Source organism: Phalacrocorax carbo, chromosome 3, assembly GCF_963921805.1.
Source record: "Phalacrocorax carbo chromosome 3, bPhaCar2.1, whole genome shotgun sequence".
Classification (NCBI taxonomy): domain Eukaryota; kingdom Metazoa; phylum Chordata; class Aves; order Suliformes; family Phalacrocoracidae; genus Phalacrocorax; species Phalacrocorax carbo.
Genome location: NC_087515.1, coordinates 21,666,062 through 21,689,105, shown reverse-complemented (window position 1 = coordinate 21,689,105; position 23,044 = coordinate 21,666,062). Strand labels below are relative to the sequence as shown.

Genomic DNA, 23,044 nt, shown 5'->3' with positions numbered 1-23,044 from the left:
TTGTCTTCTGAGTTTAGTAAACAACTAAACTATTGTGAAGAGAGCAAGAAATGGCAGAAAACATGAAGTAGGCTTTAGCATTCTATCTGTCTCAAATCATAATGCAAAATACATTGCCAAAAGGCCAGAAGAACTCTCCACTGAGAGCGAAATTAAAAATAAATCCACATAAGGGTACTCTGACAGCAAAGTGTCCCTGAGAACGTGGACCCCTCATACTTACACATCTACTAAATAGGTATTTCTCCTAAGCTGAAAATTCCTTTCTAGTGACAAATTGGGAAGCTCTGCACAGTTACGTAACCCTAGCTACGAGGCAGCAGATTGCTATATGAGGAACCAACACGTAGTTTGACAGATATCCTTTCGGTGTCAGTTTAAGCAGCCTTCTCCCACACACACGCACTCTCCACTGCATCCCTTTGGTGTAGGGCTGTGCATCACATCACGTAACTCCCTGCAGGCTGTCCTGGTTCATTTAGTTTGCTTGCCTTTTTTTTTTTTCCCCTTCTTTTCCAGGGGATGGGGAACACGTTACCACTGCACTGGATCACTGTTGCTAAAGACATGGGAAACTGTGGTAATTTTCCTAGCAGATCTTCCCCAAGCACCCCAAGAGCTCCTGTATCTCTGGCCAAGGCCAGTATAAGAGCTGTGGCAGGGACACGCGGGTACTGAGCAGGGGGTCTCCAGCATAGTGGGTTCCAGCTCCAGGTTTGGCTTGTTTGACTGCCATTTCACTGCCTCCTGCACCTCACCTCTACTTTCTCAAGATGCAGGCATGGCAACTTATTCCAGTATTATGTACTTTAAAACTGCATTTATGCTCCTTTGAAACCAATGCTGGAGAGACTTAGAAAACTCAAAGGGAGAGAAGAGTTTTGCTGCAGAAACAACCTACAAATGGAAACTGCCCAGCAAGATGAAGAACATGTACTGCCAGCCACTGATGGATGCACACTAATCAATCTTTTACCATGAGCAAATACATCTATTATTTGCATAGGTGCAATCTATACCTCCTTGACATTAGAGTAAGCTCTGTCAGACAAACGTGAGCTCAAATGAGATCAGCCTAAATACCCCCTGTGGATTTAGCAAATAGGAGGAGAACAGCCACTCCCTTTCTTAATCCTCCAAAATCTCACATATAAAATATGAGCTTTAATTTTAAAAGCCAAGGAAGACAAAATATTATTTGAAATTTTAAAAAGGCCCAATCACTAAATGTGGCTTACAGTTTAAGTACAATTGTTCTGGGTGGTCTGTGAAGCACTAAGCTTGCTGTGCAGAAAGGAGTATTTTAAGAACAAATCAGTGGGGTACTGGAGTGTTAGAAAAGACGAATTCATGTTAGAAAAACACTTTGTGAAGTCATACACAGAATGCAAATGTTGAAAAAATAAATAGCAGCTTCCTGTACCTATTTATTTTCATTTCTTATGCCAAGGTCATAATTCCTTTTCATGTATTTTGAGGATAAATATTAAGATTAATAGATCATCAACATTACAAAGGCTTAGCCTCTGGGACACAAGGTCATTGGGAAGCAGAGATCTACAGTCACTAAACACAGTGGTAATAAAAGCCAAGAATTCAACAAGTCCCTTTCGTTTCAGACAGTCAAAATGGGTTTTTATCCCAAGTGTGCAAGACACAGCCTGATCTCTGCCCTAGAGTCCCCAGTAGTTTGAAAGACTCTTACCAAGGCTTGGTACATGGGGCTTACTTTCTGTGCTAATGGGTGCATATATAGACCAATTTAATGATGCTGAATGAAAAAATTTAAGAACAAAAAAAAATTTGCTTAGAGGGATTTTTCTACGTCTTTGCCATTGGAATGCAGTCACTGCAACTCTAGATAAGGCTTCCCCTCCCAAAACTACATTACACGACTTTTCTCATCAGAGTTGTGGCATAGTCCCCAGTAACAGCAGTTGGCTACTCCTACCTGGAAGTGCTGTTCACAAGATTTAGTCAGGTAGGACACTGCTGGAGGTGCACACCTTTAAGAGCTGTATAACATGCCAAATATGCAAGAGTGATTTGCCATGCCAGAAGCGTTCCTTCTGTCTGTATATTCCAAGCTGCTTTATAAAGCAGGTATGCATTGGGCCATCTATACTGAAGGGGAAGTAAATACAACAAAGGGCAAGTCTGTGCAAGGTGACAAAAAAAAAAAAAAAAAAAAAAAAAAGAGACCCCAAACCATAGCACACCAACTAGCAGGCTAGAGTCAGGACACCTGGGTTTTAACACCACCACCCTCTCCACTAGACAGAGTATAAATTCTGAGAAAGTGCAGATTCTCACCAGAACTGGCATTAGAAATATTAAGGCAGCAAGTGAAAACATGAGTTGTTTTCCCACTCTCACATTAAATGACATCCACTGCTTTTTAAAACAATGTTCACTTCTAAGACAGCCAGTGTCTCAGGCAATGTCCCTTATTGCTATAGACCAAAGGCAACTTCTGGTGCTATTCTAATGCAGAGAATGCACCTCCTCTGTGCCAAGGCCCAATTTACCTCTATGAAAGCCAAAAGCGCCCTGCATGTGCTAATTGCCCTGGTAAGCAGTAAGAGTTTCCAGTGAGATATAAATTTTAGCAATTTAAAAAAGAAAAAAAGGGTTTTCTCCTTCAGGTAGCCAGAACATATAAAGTTCTGCACCCAACATGAGTCATCCAGCCTAAACCAACACACTGACACACAGGCTGCAGATGTGATTGAATCAGAAATTTAGGCTCCCTCTTACAGCAAGTTCCTAATAGTGCCCAATAGCTGCGAGGAAGAGGCAGGCATGAAGGTTTCTTGTTGGCTTCCGACATCTGTATATCCTCATAAAGGACTACTCTCCCAAAATATATGCCAACTGAATAACCCCTTATTAGAGCTGACATCGATAACAACATCTGCAAGCCCCTCCATAACCAAGTAAATAATCATTGACAAACCACGCATCAATTATAACCACTAAGTGTTATGTATATGAGAGACACTAACCATACTCAGGTGCCAGGAATGAGTCATTTTGGGTGGAGGGAAAGGGAGGGAAAGAGGGGAAACAGCATAATGTCTTCTTAAACTAACCTTCTTTTAAGTATCACTCTTCATACTGATAGGCAAATATTGTAACCCTGCCAGTGGATACTGGGTCCACTACATCCATCCAGGAACTGCCATGTAGGAGGCACTGCAAGGTCACCTCATCTTGATAATGACACAGGAGTGATTGAATATTAACCATATCAACCACCCCAGCTTGTCCAAATACAAACACACTTAAATCTAAGCCTACAACTAGTCTTTCCATTTCTTTCAATAAAGGTCAGTGGAAAATAGGGATACAGCCTACCTGGTATATAAATGAAAACCCCTGCTGCTAAAACTCTGTCCCAACATAAACTGACTGACACGTGAAGCAGCCTTCTCCTCAAGGAAGCCTTCATATTTGTATAAAGTAGTTCTCAGCTTCCCGCACCAACGGAGGACAGAAGAAAGTCAGGACTGAACCCCTCAGAGTGTGCCGACCCGAGCCAGAACGGCAAGATAGAAAACCAACGCCTTGAGAGCTGTGCAATGCCAAGCAAAACCCAGCACTCCAGGTTAAGTAATTAGGAGATCAGGAAATCACTCATTTTGGGGCACAGCATAAGTTGAACTAGCTTAGGAAAAAATTACCTCAAGAATGGCAAAGCTGCCATTCTAAATGACATCTGGACAAACAGATATAATGCTATAAAGTAGAATTGGATGCCTGGCAATTCCCAAATTCTTAATATACATTCACTTATCCAGAATATACAGGACAAGTACACACTGTAGCACTTTTCAGTCGTGCAAAGTTTGCCTTGGAACCACAGAATCTCCTTCCTGTATCTTTGTCACAAATGATAGAAGCTCACCTTAAAACGGCATCTCAGCATCTGCTGGAAATTCTGCCAGTAGAATATAATCTAATGGTCAAGCGCTGAACACCGCTCACTATATTGATTATTACTTTAAAGAGGGTGCAGTCACAACTGTCACATTCATAGATCTGTCATAAATGTCACATATTACTCATCAGCAACATACAGGGCACAAGGAAAGATCACCACGCAGCACAAATAAAATGCTCTATTAGAAAAAAAAAAATGCTTTTACATCAAACGTTTCGGGAAACAGAGCTTGTAGTTGAGGTAATGAAACAGCCTACCACAAGTCACTGATTTGTGTAAGTATTATTAAACAGACTCATGAGTGACCAATCAATCTATCCTCACACAAGAAGTTTTACCTCTGTATCTTGCATGTCATGACCGGCCAGGGTATTTGCCCAGGCTGAAGCCAAATGGACAGCAGGAATCTTATGTTGCTATTATTAAATACATATACTATAAATACGTATTAAATATACACCTATACTTATTTAAATATATAAACTATAAATACATAACACACGTACACATGTATAAATGTATACAGCCACACATACCACACACCAGCCCAGCTAAAACACAGGCAACTCTTTCATTTCTACAATCACAAGATCAATAAACAGCTTTGCACAACTTGGAACAGGGTGCAGCTTGCCCACTGCCGAAATCTGTTGTTCCTGTGACTAACGCCAGGCTGCATGTTTTCCATGAGTGAATACATAGAAAGACAAAATGTAAGGTTAACGCTAAGAATAATATGTGGAGGAAGTTGATATATCTTAAACGGGAGGCCAGACCGACAACTGTACAAACTGCAGCAACTGCACCCTGTTTTTTAGCAACCAAATACAAGTCTGGCATGGGAAAGTTCAGTCAGTACATGCAAAGAAATACAGCAAATAAGTGTCAGCGCACTTATGCGTATCTTCTACTAAATAAAGTAAAAATATAAAAAAACCCAAACACACAACCTGCTCCTGCCTTGGTCCTTCAGACATCAGAAGATCATTTTTAACTAAAGCAGAACATACACAACAGAGCTACAAGGCATCTACACTATGGCTACACTATAGCCAGCTAAAAATTGTCAAAGCGGTTTTGCTGTAATGCAGAGGGATTCACAAGGTCCTTTGGAGACCACGTATTTGGAAACATGAAGGTCACAGTTCAATGTATTCAGTGATGGATTGGAAATGACCACTGAAGTTGCTGAACATCCTGTTGAAGATACAATTAATCTAGTCCCATAACTATTCCTGAATCAGAGTCGGTGAGACGACAACAACGTGCAGGATCAGAGCACACTGGCACACGTGAATGAAGGAAACCAGCCAGCACAGGACACCTTTAGGGTGTGGCACTCAAGGACACCAGCAGGCTGTGCACTTGGTTGGAGGAAAACCGTGTAGGAGAGGTGGCAAGCCATGAGAAGCAGCAGCAGGAGGCTGTACTATCTACTGGTAGGTGGACCGCGTGCATGAAGGGATGATGCACACTTCTCCACATTGACTTCTGCCATTTGCTACCAGCTGCTGCGTTAGCCCTGCTCAACCCAGCCCCTGCAGAGCACAGTATTTCTTCCCGGGCCCACCAGAAGAAGTTGCAGCTTCCTAAGCAAGCACCAGGATGGGACAGGGGCAGGTCAGGGCTGGCATTTCTCCAGGAGCAACAATCTCTGAACACAGGCCGTGTCACAGGGACACTGCTGAAAACTGTGATGGGTGAGGAGGACAAGATCAGCAAAGGACTGTGCTTGAGGGAATGTATTTCTTTTAATTACAAAATACCCTTTTCCCCCCTCCCTGTCATTCATATTCAGAGTGAGATATTCTCTAAATAGTCCAGTGACACTAGAGAGAAACAGGAGCTCCAGCACACCTGGAGAAGAAGGTACCTTTACCAAAAGAATAAAATCCAGTGTCACCAAATACATACAGACAGCAAGTACTGTGAACAAGGACAGGCAGAACAGGCAGCGTTCACAACCTCAGCAGGCAGGAAGAGGCAAGCCATACAGAATCAGAGGTTGTCCTTAGGCAAACACCCCAAAGTTTAATCTTTATCCAGCCTTTCCCAGTTGCTTCATTTTGGTTGAAGAAAAGTCATACCAGGATCAGATTTCTCTAGTATTTCCAGAGCCTTCTAATTCCAAAACCACCGCAGCCCACCCAGGCCCCTCCCACCCAGGCACACTGCAAACTAGAAATTAATTTTGTTTTAGAAAAAATAACCAGAGTTGGGGGGGGAAGGCTAAACTTCTCTAAAGGTTTGGGCTCTCTCAGGGCTGGGTCTGAGCCTCTGTCAGCAGTCCTAGGGAAGTGCCAGCAGCACGCCTGGGGTTTCAACACAACTCCTAGCTCTACCCTGAAAAGCTCATTCTTTGAAAGCAGTTTTTCTCCCATTTCACTGACATATTTGTCAGGTGTCATGATATTTATCAAATACATCAGGATTTATCTTTCTTACTCTTCTAAGCCCTCTCCAAATACCAGCTGCATACTTTTCATGCTGAGTAAATGCAGAGAGCCCTTTACAAGAGGGCCTCAAGGAGGAGAAAGCTTTCCTGTAAGCTCAAACCCACCACTGCAGCACAGCTTTGGTCACTCAGTCTTGCACACCAAAATTCAAACATGAATTCAGGAAACCAGACGTACAGCTGACATTATAAAACACTAATGGTGGGATAAGAGAGTTCCATCATCACAGTTCCCCTAAACACCTCACTCATCCCAATTACTACAAAAAACAGTTAAAAAAATCAAAACTTCCATTCCTCAGAATTCATAAAATTCCTTAGAAAAGAACTACCAAGAAATCACACACTTACATGTTTTGCTGATAATCACGATGCAGTAGCACCTCACACTCGTAGATACAGGGCTCTGCACAGACATGAAAGCTACAGAGCAGATTTCAGGAGGAACCCAACCTTCCTTCCACCCAAAGCTCACCAGGCCTACTGGATCTCTACAAGTCATTCTGAACCACAAGCATTTCCACCTGGACTTAACTAGGGTCACCGAGAGGACTGAGAACAAACGAATTCAATGAGATTGGGTTCTGTTGGAACATTTGAGTCCCTTGGAATTGTTCAGTTTATAGAATGATTGGTCATTTGCATCATAAAAGCTAACTATGCTAAGAGGTTGTGGGGTATTGAATGCCTTAGTGAATTATTTCTTCTATGTCAGATGCAGTACAAGGGGAAGTTGCACACAACAGTATGTACAGTTTCTTTTACTCTTCTCCATGCAGCCAAGGCAACAAGGCTACTTACATGCTGTGGTTTCTAACTTACAAGATGCTGTCCTTTGCTTGCATAATGCTGGCACAATCATGAATTATTAAGTTCTGCCTTTTTCTATGTTATTTTAATACTAACTGGTTGATTTTCACCCTCCCTCTTTTTCCTTTTCTATTACTAGTTTTGGAGTTGCAGAAAGTACATTTCCTGTAATTTCAAGGAAACTTTTCCAAAACACTTAGCATTTTCTTTTCTATCTGGATAATGCTATCCACTCCATCTCCATGAATTCCACGCTGCTTGAACAACTGCTCTTTGCAATCACTTTTTAGAGTCACAAGGTGAAAATACACCATGCTATAAAGTGCTAGTTAACAAAAAACCAAAGAAACCCAGCCAAGTCCTTCCCCCTTCGCATCTCCTGCATTAGCACAGGACCAAGAGCTTCACCTCATTAATGTTTTTGCCCATTTCCTCAATATGCATGCCCCTGCTTAGGTACAAGATTACAGCCCAGGAAACAGCTTGCAGAAGGGGAGCATCCCACCTGGAAGTAATGGTCCCTCATTTTAGGGCAGAGGGGTAAGCAGGACAGCCATCCGCACCTGGCAGGCTACCAGCTGTTCCAGGCTTTAAGATGCCCTCTGGGGATTCCTGCTACACATCATGGTAAAAACTATGGCCAGCTGAGCTCTCAGAGCCCCTGCTAAACATCTGAGGCAATAATAAAATATTAAGTGTTGGATTAAGATCCCCATGTCAATGGCTGCAGGAGCAGTCTCTGGAAGGCTAAATAGTATTTCTGAATTAAAAAAAAATCAGTGAAACCAGAAGCAAATACATCTCTGATATGCTAGAGTAACACTCACACATCTCCTGCAACAGACTGAGCAGGATCCTGCCCCTCTTGGCTTTGCTGTCCCAAAAGGGTCTCCTCCAGATTAAGTCCTAGCTATACTCTGAGTCAAATGCTTCCCAATTTCAGGTGGTAAAGCAAGCTGGGAGCACAGACCCATTCCGCTGCCTACCACTGCTCTTCAGCAAGGGCTGCAGTCCCTCTGACAACAGGCTGTTCCTGAGAGTGAGGGCTTCTTGAGGATATGATGACACACACCCAAACACCATTTTTCAGGACATAAAACATAAGCAGATATTTCCATGTTCTGGAAGGTTTTGGTAACATGCATGTTAAGAAATAAATCCGTAAATCTCATCTAAACTGGCCATCTTTACAGTTATTAACAGTGAGTAAATTTTTTTAATTCATCGTCACATTTTATTTGTTCCTACTGACCTAACAGCACCTATTCTATACTAAACTACAAGTGGCTCCTCCCTGCATCAGAAGTTTAATATGGCCTAATGTATATCCCATTGTACATACATTATATATACCATTGCCTATGGTATTCATGTTACCTCTTTGAGAGCTAGTATTTACCAGTGGTTTGAAAGAATCCCTTGTTAAATCTCTCACCATTAGTCTTGCAACAGTAGATTGTACTCACCAGTCAGGTTGCATTTCTGCAATTACTTTAAGAATAAGGATTATTTCCACCTAGTCCTACTAACTCCCCAGGTGCTGAACTTTTAGGACATATTTCTTTCAGTCATACCAACCCAATCCACAATTGTCGCTGGATTAGGTGCCCATATCTACTATTGGATGGGAAAATGGAGAGAAGCTGTTTAATGAGCTGCTGGCATCTTCTTCTGCAGAGCTGGAGATCTCAGGTGTATCATACTTCAACTTCTTACGATTCTTCATTTGTGAAAGTCAAAGAGTTGTATGACTGGAAACATTTGCTGGACCCATGCTTTATTCACAGTCATCAAAAAGCATCTGTTGCAAATGAGACAGCCATTAAATGATGGCCTTAGCTCTTGGCTTGCCTTATACTTGCGGGTGGAGATAGACCCCATAAAATGAGATGCTTATTACTTGCTTTGCAATGCTCTTGCATCAAACAGTTTAGTATTAACTTTTGCACTGTGAATTCTAAATTCCATCTTGAATTTCATTTTAAGGTGCAGGATACCATAGGAAATATTTTGAGTAAACAGGAGAAGTGATGACTTGGTGTTCATGCTGACATTAGCCCAGAGCTGTGCACCGCTTCCAGGGGAGACAGCTTTTCCAGGCTTCCCCTTCCTCTATGTCATCTCCCCAGACTCCCCAGCCACACTTCCCGGAATACAAAACAGCTGAACTGAAGCAAAATGTTCAGGTTTAGCTCTAGAAAGCTGAGCACAGCTTGCTGCACAAGGCTTTGCCTCCCCCTGTTCCCTGGACATCATTTGATACATCCTGGGATTTCAACTGTGTATGCAGAAAAAAAAAAAAGCCACAGAACATAACTCAGGCTGTGGTTTCACAGGCAGCTCAAATCAATATAAAGTTGCACCGATGCTGAAAGTGGAGGTCCGAGCCTCACGTTACTCACATACTCCTGCCCTCACTCATGCTTTTGTTCTACAGCCACAAGGCCATGGGATGAGTCCAGACCAGAGCACTAACCTAGTAGAAAACAAATTCCTGTCTTTTTAGAGTTAGTGTTCATTTGGATTGGCAAATTGCTGCATTCCTCATCTAATCTGACCTTTAAAAATAGTATTTGTTAACACTGAATTAATCTCCTTAGATTTACAGCGTGCTGCTGTTCAGCCCTCTTAACACAACAGCAGCCCTCTGTATCGAACCCTCCCCGTTTATGCTGCTGTGCCACTTCTGCAACAGAGCCAAATGGCATCCAACACCAGAAACAATTTGCCCTCATCCAGGTGCAGGTGCACGACAGGTACAAACTGACCCAGGGATCTGCTGCCCCAGGCCAGAGATATCTCCTACATAAGGAGATACCTGGGCCTTACCTTTGACACATGTCCACCATTTCCACCGTGCTGCCGGGCAGCAGCGAAGCATCAGACCAGCTCACAGACCCTCCCAGGGCAGGCAGCTGGAGGGGCCAGATGCCTCTTCTCCCTTCCCCATGCTCACTTGCCTATGGCAAGAGTAAACCACCACCCAATGTCATTAGCTGGATCACAGCCTCTGCTAAGAGGACATCCAATTTCAGTTTTGATGGTATTTAGGGGATTCAGAGCTGCACGTGCACCCCTCCAGCCAGCAAGAGCTCTGAGACCACTGCAGGGGCCAGAGCTACCTACCATCCGCAGCCAGCAAAGCTGGAATTTTAAAGCAATTTAAAATTAGGGTGAAAAATGGTCATTCATGGAAGAGTCAGAAGGTTCATATATATTTATATGTGGATCGAAGAAGGCCTTAATAATCACAAAAGCCAGTTGTTAGTGCTCCTCTGCAATGAAGGAATGGTTTTCACGCTGCTTTTCAGCTCCCTTTGCATACAGTACAGGGAATCCTTTTCCAACATTTAGGCGCAGTTGAAGGCTAATCAAGATCTCATAAGTTACCAGGCCTCTTACTGTTATTGAATTTCCCTCCATTTCTTATCTTGAGTAGCTATTATGATTCCAGGTATTCAAGTGAACGTCACATTCAGGAAAGATAAGGTAATAATCCATTGATATAGGACCCTCGTATTTAGATTTCAGCATATCCAGCTCCCTGTTTATGTTATTAACCATGGTAGAAAAAAGGGGTTTTAAATTACCTTGTATTTCCTTCTCAGATGGTGGACAGAACAGAAATTACTCAGCAGATGTCATCTATCCCTCTTCAGCAACAGAAAGGAGATTTGTCAGGGTAATTTTGCCTGCTTTCCTCAGGAATGCCAGTTTTGGGGGGGTTCACTCCAAAATGCCTCCATTAACACATTCATTATACCTCTTTGAAAGGAGAGATGAAATGTCTCGTACCTGCCTAAGCTTTGAGAGAAAATCTAGACCTCAAGGAAGGAATCTCATTCCTCCACCCTCCTCTCCAATATTAAATTCTTAGTATTAATAAAGGAATTAAGCTTACAAACCAATGTTCTTCAGTACATAAGCTGCAAAAATTGCACAACTTGCTAAATCTATGCCAGCTGATAACAAGCGTTTCCTTTCACATTCAGAACTTCTCAGAAGATGCAGAGCTTTGCTATAGAGCCATTATATGACTTCCAGTAAACCAGACAAAATAACTATTCAGGGATACATTCACATTAATTAAGCCCTATCTTGATTTGAGCCTGCCCTTAAACATCAGTATGTTACCAAACAGCACATGAAATATTGCAAGGTCCATGTGAGTCATTTATAACCATCAATATAGAAAAGCAGTTTTAAAATGGGCATGCCAAGAATTTAAAAAAAAAACTGTGGAGGAAGCAATGTTTCTTCAATCTGAGCAAAACGCACACAGGAGGAATAAGCCAATCCAGCAGCTTAGTGGGGAGATCCCTTGTCCTCCATCCCATCACTCCTGTCTCCCCTCCGGGGTGCAGGGCTCTACCTCCTCCTCCTCCCATGCACCAGCTCTGAAACTTATCAGACCCCTTACTGACCTGTTTCAACTCTACTCCAGCAGAAAATACCATTTTTCCCTTTCTGCCTGGTTAATAAAATGCATCAACCCCCAGGCAGATGTGGTGAGTGCCGGAGCTGGCCAGGGGCAAGTGGACCTATTGGTGGCAGTGGACCAAGCACCCACCCCAGCTGCATGGGGCAAGCTGTGAGCAGGGTGCTGGGGTGCTCTGCGACCCACCCTGGCTCAGGGAGTGGGTCAGAAAGGGCTAGGGAGGAGTAGAGCAGAGGAACTGCTCTCTTCTGGTGGAGGCAACCTGCTACATCACCTTGAGTATACAATTTTCATCCCAACCCTCCACTTACTACTTTAGCAGATGAGCACGTACAGGTCTGGCTGTGATCATTCAGGATATTCCTGCCCCTCTCTGGGCAGGTACCAACAGGCTGCAGGGTTGGCAGAAGGGACAATGTAACTATACTTCACACGCAATAAAGTGGGAAGCCCAGTACCTTCGCCTTAAACCACTAAGAAACTGAGTTTAAGCTGAAGGGTCAGAAAGTAAAGTTTCAATTTCCAGAGCTAATGTGCTGCCGACGTCTGTAGGCTCAGCAGGGAAAACCTGAAATGTCCTATCTTATCAATGACAGAGCACCACTGCCTGAAGCTCCATCAAGTCTGATTCACACTCAAGGTCAGCAAGAAAAGACAGACCACACAATTAAAAATATATATAGTACAAGTCCCTTAGTTTTAATGCTATATGAGCAAAATGAAAAAATAAAAGTACATCTTGATCATAACAAAAGTGAAATCTTGGGCCTCCTTTGAAAATGAGGTTGTCGCGTCCATCCTTTTTTTAGAAAAAAAAATTCAAGCTCCACACCTAATGATGGGATGTGATTGGATGGGGGCAGAAAATGGGAGGAGGGCAATAATTTATTTTTCAAAGTAATATAAGAGTTGTGTTGGACATTTAAATGATATCCTGGGAAAGAGCTCATCCCCTGCCTGTGTATTTAACCACTGAGGCATTGGTTTGCCGTGTTCTGCATTCAGCAATACAGCAGAGAGAGGAGACTGCAGCCTACCAGCTCCTCCAGTGGCAATGTGCCTTCTTCCACAAGTGACACAGACTGTGCCATAATTCCAGCTTCAACCCGTGAACTGGGGGTAAATCTGGGGGCACAGCGAAATCAGCTTGTGCTGCAACCATGAGGCGAAGAACAGCGTTCCTGTGCTTCGTGGCACAGTGCTGGGAGCATTTTCAGTGATTGTGCAATCCGTCCAGCTGTGTGCTGAATCAGGTTTAATTTTTGTATTGACTTGGGTCAGGCAGCAAACCCCAAAGCCCAGAGAAAGCAAAAGCACCCAAGTTACAGCACACCCCCTCTACCTGAAGAAGGCAAACTGAGAAAACCCGAACAAATAAAAAAATCCCCAAGAAACTGAGAAGACTAGGGAGTAAAAATTAAAACTACGGATCCCATACATTTAAAAAACCCCTAATGATCATACCAAGCCATGTGAAAACAATTCCTGTTTCAGGATCCATGCTATTACACTTATTTCTGCAAATTTAAGTCTTTGCTGCAATTTCTTTCATATTGTCAACCGAAGCAAGCATGCAAGACTCAGTCCTAATCAATAATTAGTCAAATCCCCATTTTCCAGATGCTTATTTTAAGTGCCCCAACTATTAAGAGAAATATCACATCTCTAATGGGCAATAGCAGAGACCTTGGAGTTCCTTCTCAACCCAAAACTCTTGACGGAAAACAGTTTATTTTTTTTACAAAGCGTGTATGATTTATTGCAAGGTATCAGGAAATTTCTGAATGGTCTGACCAGCTTTACATGCTTCGCTGAATTTTGAAATACAAGCAAGAGAACATTTGCTTAAATCAACAACATAAATCGCCAGTTTAAAGGTTAGCACTTGATTGTGCAGCGCAAGAAACAGACACGTATCTTCCCAGTTCAAGGACTTCTGGTTTTCTGAACAGCATCACGTACCACTGCAACGGATTGTTTTGCAGCACACTTTCGCAGAGATACAAACAAAACAGGGTGCAGGATGGGTGGCCTCCAAGCATCACTCACTTGGAGCAGGGCAGAGGGCAGCTTTGGCCCCTCTCTCCCCACATACTGGCACGCCACTAGCCCACTGGAAGACACTCGTGGGCTGCCACCCTTCCCGTCCTGGCAGCCTTTTCAGCAGGCAAAATGCTGGCATTGACACCAGTGCAAGTTGTGTTCCACGTGAGGCAGCTGCTGTAGAGCTTCCAGGGCTTTTCTTCCAGCCAGGAGACACCCAAAGCCAACCCCAGCACCCTCACCGAGATCCTGTTCAACCCCAACAGAAAACCGCAGGCAAGATGAAAGTAGTGCACTGATGGAGCACAGCTCCCCCAGATAAGTGAAATGCAGCAATAAATAAGGTCCTTATCTATGGTGGCAAGAAAAAGGCGGGCTCAGGGAAAGAGGTGGGCGCAGGAGAGAAGTAAAAAAAATACCTAGGGAAGGAAGAAAAACTGAAACTGAGTGAGGCACGCAGGCCTAACTAACAGTCTTAGTTTGACAATTAGTTTCAAAATCCTAAAAGTGAGTTAAGACATCAGCTTAGACACTGGTCAAACCAACAGCTACTCTGTCCCTGCAAAATACGGGAGAACCCCTCCTCCTTGCAGCCACAGCGCCTGTACCAGGGATGCCCAGGGAAGGACCCGGCAGCGCTGAGCGCTACCCTGCAGGCAGTGTCGAAAAGGAAGTTTCTAAGAAACTAGTTTGGGAATTGAAGGGAGTAGTTCTGATCCAAAACACCAGAGCTATCCATAAAGAAAGGATGATTGCTGTAGCTGGATTGCGTTGTCATACATTGCTTACGTTTGTTTTAATTTTAAACTGCGAGTCAGTCCAAGGTTTGTTACACAAACATATGGCACCGGTATTACATTCTACCTTGTATTTATAGAAAGTACTGTGGCAGTCCAGGCAGTGCAAAGATGCCATAATGTTAACAACATTTATTATTAGTATGACAAAAGAACAAAATTAAGCTGGTAGAAATAATGACTTAAAAGTTGAAGGGATTGATTGGAATAAGGGACCGAACCGTGGAGTTATTAGCTACAAAAACTCCTCCAGCACTAACAAACGCACAGTCCCCAGGCTGCAGAGTATTTTGTTATATAAATATACCCTCAGAAAGGTAATTTGTTTAAAACCCAAGCCCTGAAAACTGATTAACACATTTAATGCTAGCCTGATTAACACCAATGTGCCCTCAGCTGGGCAATGGGAGCATTAAGGCAGAAGTCTGCATTCCTGCAACTGAAGAGGAACAAAGCTTTTGGGACAAAGAGTAACCCTTGTCTTTTTTATTACCCAAACTGCCATTTCCCCCTTACCCCAAACCAGCTGGGAAGACTAATGGCACGCTCATACAGCCCCAGAAGTGATCTGATTGATAAATGCCATTACTAGATTTTTCCACTCCAGCTGTTAAGCTACCAGCAGCAAAGGCTTGATCCTCTACCCTCTTTTTTTAAAAAAAAGAAATAACAAAACAAAGGCACAGCAGGATACAGCACACCGCTAATGCCAACACTCCCAACTCCCGAACCTTCTGGAAGCATTTATTAGCTTTGGCCACCGACCAGTGATTGCTGCAGGAGTGGACTGGGGCTGCGGTGCAAACTGGTTAATCTGTAGCTAGGCATATTTGTGATTGGGGGAGCGGTGGCGGTGTTTAGCAAGAAATACTCACTGCCCGGCTGACAGGGCTTCAACAGTTTGAAGGGGTGTTGGTTGTTTGTTTTTTTTTTTTTTCAAAAAAATTTTATTGGGAGAACTACAAAACATTTACAGTACAAAGTTTACAGTCTCACACAATTTGTAGTGAACTGACTCCCGAAAAATATATTACAACTCAAGTTGACTTATCCTTTAGTTACATTCAAAACATACTTCTGTTAAAGTAGTCCAAAAGAGTACATAGTGCTCAATCTGTACCTATGTACAAACAAAACCTAGCTAACTCCTCATTCATCCACCGTCCAGGGAAGTTTTGGAAAACTCCTGACTTTCTACATAAGGAAAAAAAAAATAATAATCACAAGTTGTGGAATTCAGTTAAACAAGATATGTTCGTGTACTGTATAAAGTTTCAGATCCAAAGATGGCCTCCATTATTATAAAATAGAGAGTGGCGAAATTTTGCCATAGTTAAAACCCATCCCTACATTCAAATTATCTCAAGCATTAAGAAAAATACTTATTTGGTTGAAAGTTATTTAAGGCAAGCATGGACCCTCAAGAAGGCACTGTGAGACATAATACTGGGACCCCCAATTATTGCTACATACTTTGAGACTATATCACAGTGTGATTGGTGGAGTTAGGCAACAAAACAATACTTTTTGGTTACTTTGAACAAGTTTGAATTAGATTTGCCACTTTGAAGTCTGATTGCTAAGTCAGTCTTTTGTTTTTGTTGGGTTTTTTTCGGTTTTTTTTTTTCGTGTTTGTTTTTCAACTCGGACGGGCTACAACCATTTACATTCTAAAAAAAACCCATAGAAATTCCTCAAACTACTTCCACAGCATCGAGACCGATTTCTATAAAGAAACCATGCAATCTTTCAGATTTACGTAAACAAGGAGAGAAATTAATGAAATAAATATTACATACAATCTCTTAAATTAAGAATTTTACTCATTTACAATAAAATAACCAAGTGAAGTTACAAAAAGGCATATATTACTGTGAAAAGAACACACTCCACATTTCGCCGATTAATAATGGCAATCATAATTTAAACATAATAAAAGAATATATATCTATTGCTTTTCATCATACCCGATAAATACAGTATGAACAAATTACCAATGTATACTTTTCACAAGATAATAAATAAGTTAAATAGTTTCTGAGTTGTGTGCAGTGACTCATTCATGCAACCAACTCAAACGGCTAAAAAAAATTAAAAAAAAAAATCAGCAGTTATTCTCCAACAATTACAAACTAAACTCAGTTGAGTGCTTCCAAATAAAGCAACAACAAAAATTGTTCTAAGCCAAACATCCACTAAGTGGTGGCAATGGAACCAATATTAAACTTTGGAATGAAGGTTTTAGCACTTGTTATAATAATAATATATAGATATATAAAAAAAGAAGGTTGTTATCAAGGCATATTCTTGGCAGGATGTTGGATTTTTCTTTTTTTTTTTTAAAAAAAGCTTATAGGTTCAGTTACGTTCTGTGTTTTTATTTTAACTGAATTGAAAGACAAACTAGTTTGTAACTTTTTTTTTTTCGTGTGTGTGTGTGTCAGAACGTTTGGAGGAGCTGGACAGGCAAGACTCGGGCTCCCCGGATTGTTTGTTGCTTTCTGGTGGTGTCTTTTCTAATGCTTTTTCTTTTTTCGAACACAGATGGAATGGCTGCTGCTGGTGCGTATCATAACTTGTCTCCAAAGAACAACAACAACAAAAAAACCCCAAAACAAAAATCCCCTTCTTCCAAGGTCTCTCTATAAAAATAGGTTTGTTCAGTTCCTGTCATTTGCCCTTTCGCAAGATGCTTTTTATGGTTTTTGTTTTGTTCAGCTCTCGGTGTACATATAGATAGATTAAAAAAAAAAAAAAAAAAAGAAGAAGAGGAGAAGGATTCACTTTCTTCGCTCTTTCACTTACTTGCCGGGCTGCCGCGGGCCTAGTCGTCGGAGATGGAGAGGCGGCTGAAGATGGGCAGGCGGCGGCCCGAGTCCAGGCTGGGCGACTCGGAGCCGCTGAGGGAGCCGGAGCTGAGGGAGCCGCTCAGGTAGCTCTCCCGGTCGGAGAGGGAGTCCGGGGGGCTGGGCGGCGCGTCGAAGACGGGCGACTCAGAGAGGCGGCGGAGGGGCTGGAAGCTGAAGGGCGGCGAGGCGGGGGGCGGCGGGCAGGCCCCGCCGGGCGGCGGCTGCTGCTGGCAGCGGTAGTAGGCGGCGGCGGCGGCGGCCGCGGCGGCGGCGGCGGCGAAGTTCTGGGTGTGGAGGGCGAGCGGGGCGATGAGGCTGCCCAGCTCCTGCCCCGAGAAGGCGAAGGCGTTGTTGGCGCACGGCGGCGAGAGCAGCTCCTCGCAGTAGGAGGCGGAGGCGGGCGGCGGCGGCGTGCGGGACCCGCCGGGGCTCTCCAGCAGGCCGGCGTCCAGGCGGCCGCCGGGCGGCGGCGGCGGCGGGGCGGCGCTGTGGGGGTGCGGGTGGTGGTGGTGGTGGTGGTGGGCGGAGAAGCCGGAGAAGCTCAGGCTGTGGTGCAGCTTGGGCCGCTCGCCGCCGCCGCCGCGGGGGTGCCCGAAGCCGCCGCCGCCGCCGCCCAGGGGGTGGTCGCGGGGGGCGAAGGCGCGGAGGTCGCCGGTGCTGCCGGCGGGGTGCGGGGGCGGGTGGTGCGGGTGGTGGTGCGGCCCGGCGGCGGCGGCGCTGGGGGGCGCGGCCGTGCCCCCGCCGGGCGCCGGGCGGCGCTCGTCGGCGTTGTGGATGAAGTGGCAGCGCGGGCCGTAGGGGCAGAAGCCGATGGTGTGGAAGGTGCGGCAGAGCTCGGTCTTGTACTTGGGGTGGCGGGTGAGGCTGCGCAGCTCGTGGAAGCCGTGGGCGAACTGGCACTTCTCGCCGTACTTGCAGGCGCCGCTCTCCTCGAAGGGGCGGCACAGCTCCGTCTTGTAGCGCGTCGAGTTGATGGGGGCCCCGCCGCCGCCGCCGCCGGAGCCGCCCCCCTTGCCGGCCGCCGCCGCCGCCTGCTGCTGCTGCTGGAGCTGCTGCATGAGGTGCTGGCTGCGCTCGCCGTTCTCGCTGAAGGAGCGGTCCCGGAACTTGTTCTCCTTGTTGAGCAGGGCCGTGGGGCTGCTGCTGCCGCCGCCGCCGCCTCCGCCGGAGCCCGTCTCCTTCAGGCTGCCGAACGAGGAGGAGGAGGAGGAGGAAGAGGAGGAGGTGGTAGAGGAAGAGCTGGAGCCGGTGGGGCTGGGGAACTTGGAGCCGCCGGCCAGCGCCGGCAGGTTGCTGGTCGAGTGCCGCCGTAGGAAGCCCGGCGCGAAGCTGGAGCTGGGGGGGGTCACCGGGGTCCCCACGGCCTTCTTGTCCAGCATGCTGCTGAGGTTGGTCAGGGACTTCTCCGTCTGCCGGGGCGGGGGGGGAGGGAGGGAGGGAGGGAAGGGAGGTGGGGGGCGGGGGAGGACAGGGAGCGGGAAAGAGAGAGGGTGTTGCAGGGTGACCGCCAGCCCACCGCCACGGCTCCCGCGGCCGCCCAGCGCCCCCTCCGCGGCACCGCCGGGCGCTGCGGGGGCACCGCGGGGGTCCCGCCGGCCCCGAACGCGGGCCAGCTGCAAGCGCTGGCGTGCCAGGGCCGGCGAGAAGCCCCCTTGCAGGCTCTCCTGCGTGCGCAACTTTTAAACAAGTTCCTCTCGGCAGCGCCCGAGTCGCGGGCCGCCGCCTGCAGAGCGGCTGGGCGCCACCGCAACTTCCGAAAAGGGATCTCCCCCCCGCCCCCCCCCCCGCGCCCCGAAAGCCCCCTGCGGGGCGGACGCACGCACGCCTCCCCGAGGCTCGCAGCCTTGCATCAGCCGCCTCGCAGCAGGACCCGCGTTGCATTAACGCGGCCAGCTGTCAGGCGGCGACCCGCCCGCCCGGCCACGGCCGCCGCACGCCCCGTCCCGCCGGGGTCCGTCTCCCCCGGCAGCCCGGGGCGCCGTCCTGCAAACCGGGGCGCGCCCGGGGAACCACGCTCCTCCCTACCTTGCACAAGAAGTCAATGTCGTAGAAGGCAGATAAAAGTGTCGTCGACATTTCTAGATCCTGTAATGGTCGGAAATACAGGAAGGACCGAAAGATCCCGCTCTCCTCGGAGGGTTTGGAAAAGCCACGACTATATAGGAAGGGGCCGTTTGCTTCAGATCCGAAATGCTCCCGTCTCCTTCCCGGCGGGACGGCGGGTGCCGGGCCGAGGCGGCGACGGCGGCTGCACAGCAGCGGGCGACCTGCGGGAACTCGGCGGCGCCCCGCGCCGCTCCCATATAAACGCCGCCGCCGCGGCCCGCGGGGCCCCGCCCCGCTCCGCCGGCCCCGCCCCGCCCCGGCGGCCCCGCCCCGCCCCGCCGGGCCGCCTGAAGTTTTGCAGGGAGCCGGGAGCGGCGGCCCCGTCGTGCAGCGCGGGCGTCGGCACGGCCCAGCCGTCAGCCCCGGCGCCCCCCGAGCCGGCCGCGCCCGCGGCGAGGGCGGGACGGGGCCTGGGCTGCGGGGCCGACCGAAGCGGAGCAGCGGGACGCCTTGGGGGCGTCGGCCAAAGTCAAGCGCCCTTCTTCGCCCCCCCTCGCCCGCCCCGGCCCTCCCCCCCCCGGCGTGCCGGGAGTTGCCCGCGTAGCCGCCCCGGGCGGGCAGGAGCGCGGAGCGGCGGGGCCGGGGGACACCGTTTCCTACCGCCCCGCCGAAAATAAACTTTTCCACGTAATTGGTTTGAAACAAAAGGTCGAGGCCGCGCTGCCCGGTGCGACCGACGGGCTGCGCGCCCCGCCGCGCCCCCACGCTTTTTTTTTTTTTGTGCGTGTGTGTTGGGAGGGTTGTTTGGGTTTTCTTTCCGTTCGGAGCCCGGGGGAGGCGGCCGAGCAGGCGTTAACCCTGCACGGGCCGGGCTGATGGGCGACCCCCACCCCATGCACTCCCCCTCTCACGCATCCCTCTGGAGCCCTCCCGCCGGGACCCTGGGGGGGGGGGGGGGGGAGGGGGCAGCGGCAGGTCCCGGCCGGCGGCGCTCCCTCCTCGCGCCCGCAGCCGCCGTGCCAAACACCGGCGTCCCGTGTCCCGTCCCGATAAGGCTGCGCAAACACGACGTGGGAACGGCGGCGGAGGGAGCGGCTCCGCACCCCCCCCCCCCCCCCCCCCCGTGTTTGCTTAGCCCCGGGACAAATGGGAAGGGGAAAATGGACGGACGCGTAAAGTTTTATGGCTGCTAAAGCCAGCAGAGGCGTTTGATCCTCTTTTGCTTCCGAGCCGGCGCGTCAGGGCCTGGAAATCCAAGGGTGCAAATCTGACCACGTCAGCAGGAACCCTGCGCTTTGAAAACACATTCGCAAAGGAAAGCAACTCGGGGGGGGGGAGGCGGGGGCGGGCATTACAGCGCTCGCGTCGCGTTTTCACACTCGCCCGCCCCACCCCCACCCCCCCGCCGCCGCCATGCGGCTCGCGCTCCCAGTTCGTTCCTCCTCCCCGTCCCCCGAGGCCGAGGGGGGGCAGCAGGCGGCCCCCCACCCCCACCCCGGCCGGGCACCGCCTGTGGGCCGTCATCCGCGGAGGAACAAGCCCGGCCTGCCAAGTTAGGGCCGAGCTTAACAAGAGAGATCATAAAAACGCCCGGGAAAGACGAGGAGCTGGGGGACTAAAAAGTCCAAACCTCGTTTCTTCCCGTATCCCGGCACTTAGGCAAGTCCCCCCTCGCCGGGCACTTTTGGAAACGGCGCAGGAGGCCCTGCTCGCTCCCAGCCTGGCTCTGCAGCTCCAGCCCGCCCTTCGCGCTGCTCCCAGCCCGGCCCCGTCCGTCCCCCGTCCCCCCCCAGCCCCGGCCGGCCCCGCTCCCAGCGGCGCGGCTGCGCGGGGATCTGCCACCCCCTAGTGCCCGCCGGGAGCCGCTTCGGCTTCGCTGGGGGTTTCCAAAACAACATTTAAATGCCTGCTCCGTTTCCCCCCGCCAGCCCCGCGCAGGGGTTACAGCGCCCGGCAGAGCCCGCAGCGCGAAGCCGGCCGACGGCGGGGCGAAGGCGCCGTGGGGCGCACCGAGCCCCATGCCCGTGCGCCTTCCCCCATCGCCTCCTCCCTGGCCCGCTGGGACTCCTTGCGGGCTGAGCTGGGACCGTGCTCTTCCTGCTCCCAGACATCCCTGTAGTGAAAATACCACCTTCGGAGCAGATCCTGCCCACTAGTGAACTGAGGAAACAGCTTATGATGGCAGCCGTGCCAGGAGCAATGTGTCATCGTCATGTGGAGGAACACTTTGATAAACTGACTTTGATCAAACCCGTGGCAGATAAGTACTGCGGTGTAAGATGTTGCTAACCCTCCCCTGCAATTGCTGCTCAGGGTTTAAAGGTTCTTGATTGAGCAGTTATATAGTAACTCAAACCCCTGGCAGCGTGTGGTGAAATGTATATGCACCAATATAATTTTTTTTTTTTATTTGCTCATTATAAACTAAGGCGGGATGACAGAGGTTTCAGCTGCATCTTAAAATCATGATAAAGACAACCGAGTTTTCAAGCTATTCAGTTTACCAATTAACAAAGCTCTCAAGGCTTCACAAAGTTACTTAAGTTTTATGGTCACTGTGGATCTACTACTACGCTGTTACCTGTCTGCTTTTAGCCATTTGTTGATACTGAATATATATGCATATGTGTTTTAAATTCTACCCAATAAAAAAAAACAAAGGCCAATGTTCCTAGGCAGTCTTATGCTAACCACCGACATGAGGAGGTCACGCAACTGGACTGTGATTTCAGTAGTATGCAAAGCTCTGTTTGCTTTCTGCTATAAAAGCTGTTGCTACACTAGCTCAAAAATGTTGGAAAGGTGCGGCAAAAGCAGCGGCTGCTAATTAACTGTACAGGTCTTGACTATTTTTAAGAGTGGCTTCCAGACATAATCTGGGCTGTTCCTTCCCCAGGAGCTCAAAACAGATGCAAACAAATTAATTTTTAGCCTAACTCACAGCATGGCTTGCTGGGTAGCGTGCATTCTGTGAAACATCCTTTCATCTCAGATTCCAGCATTTCCCTTTTGCCTGTTGAAGTTTCAGGTTTCATTGGAAATCACTTTTACATAAGCAACCCTGAATCCTGAGAACTTACAGAAATAATTTAAACTTTTGTTCCTAAATTTTTTGTTTGTTTGTTTAGTAGTAACATCTGTAGTTTTCAGATGTTCACTAGGCCTCTCGGAAGCTTAACTTCATTTATGGCAGATTCTATTTAAACCCAAGAAGCGGGAAGCGATCGGATATTGGGCACTGCAGCACCCAGCTAGTGCAAGCATCACGGGCCCGCTCCTTGCCCTGGCACGGCTAAGCCCGACCACGGGCAAAATTAAGCCAGGCCCTGGGCACGGCTAAGCCAGGCCCTGGGCACGGCTAAGCCAGGCCCTGGGCACGGCTAAGCCAGGCCCTGGGCACGGCTAAGCCAGGCCCTGGGCACGGCTAAGCCAGGCCCTGGGCACGGCTAAGCCAGGCCCTGGGCACGGCTAAGCCAGAGCCGGCCCGGGCGCGCGGGTGCGTCCGGCGGTGCCGCAGCGCCACCTGCTGGGCTCGCGGCGCCACAGGCAGCGCTCCTCTCGGGGCACTGGCCGTGGGAGAACTGCTCATTGCCTGTGTCGTCATCGTCATCATCATCGAGGTTTACGACTAAACCGTGCTGATATACAATTACGTGAAGAGAC

General features: G+C 48.2%; 1 protein-coding gene across 1 annotated transcript; it reads right to left on the bottom strand.

The window, feature by feature from the left end:
- Positions 1–15,402: 15,402 nt before the first annotated feature.
- On the bottom strand, positions 15,403–19,632 carry ZFP36L2 (ZFP36 ring finger protein like 2). Its single transcript, XM_064446116.1, has 2 exons — positions 19,361–19,632; positions 15,403–18,744 (listed from the first exon to the last, which is right to left on the bottom strand). Exons 1-2 carry the CDS (start codon positions 19,409–19,411, stop codon positions 17,311–17,313), a joined length of 1,485 nt encoding a protein of 494 aa, XP_064302186.1. The 5' UTR covers positions 19,412–19,632; the 3' UTR covers positions 15,403–17,310.
- Between the last annotated feature and the right edge of the window lie 3,412 nt (positions 19,633–23,044).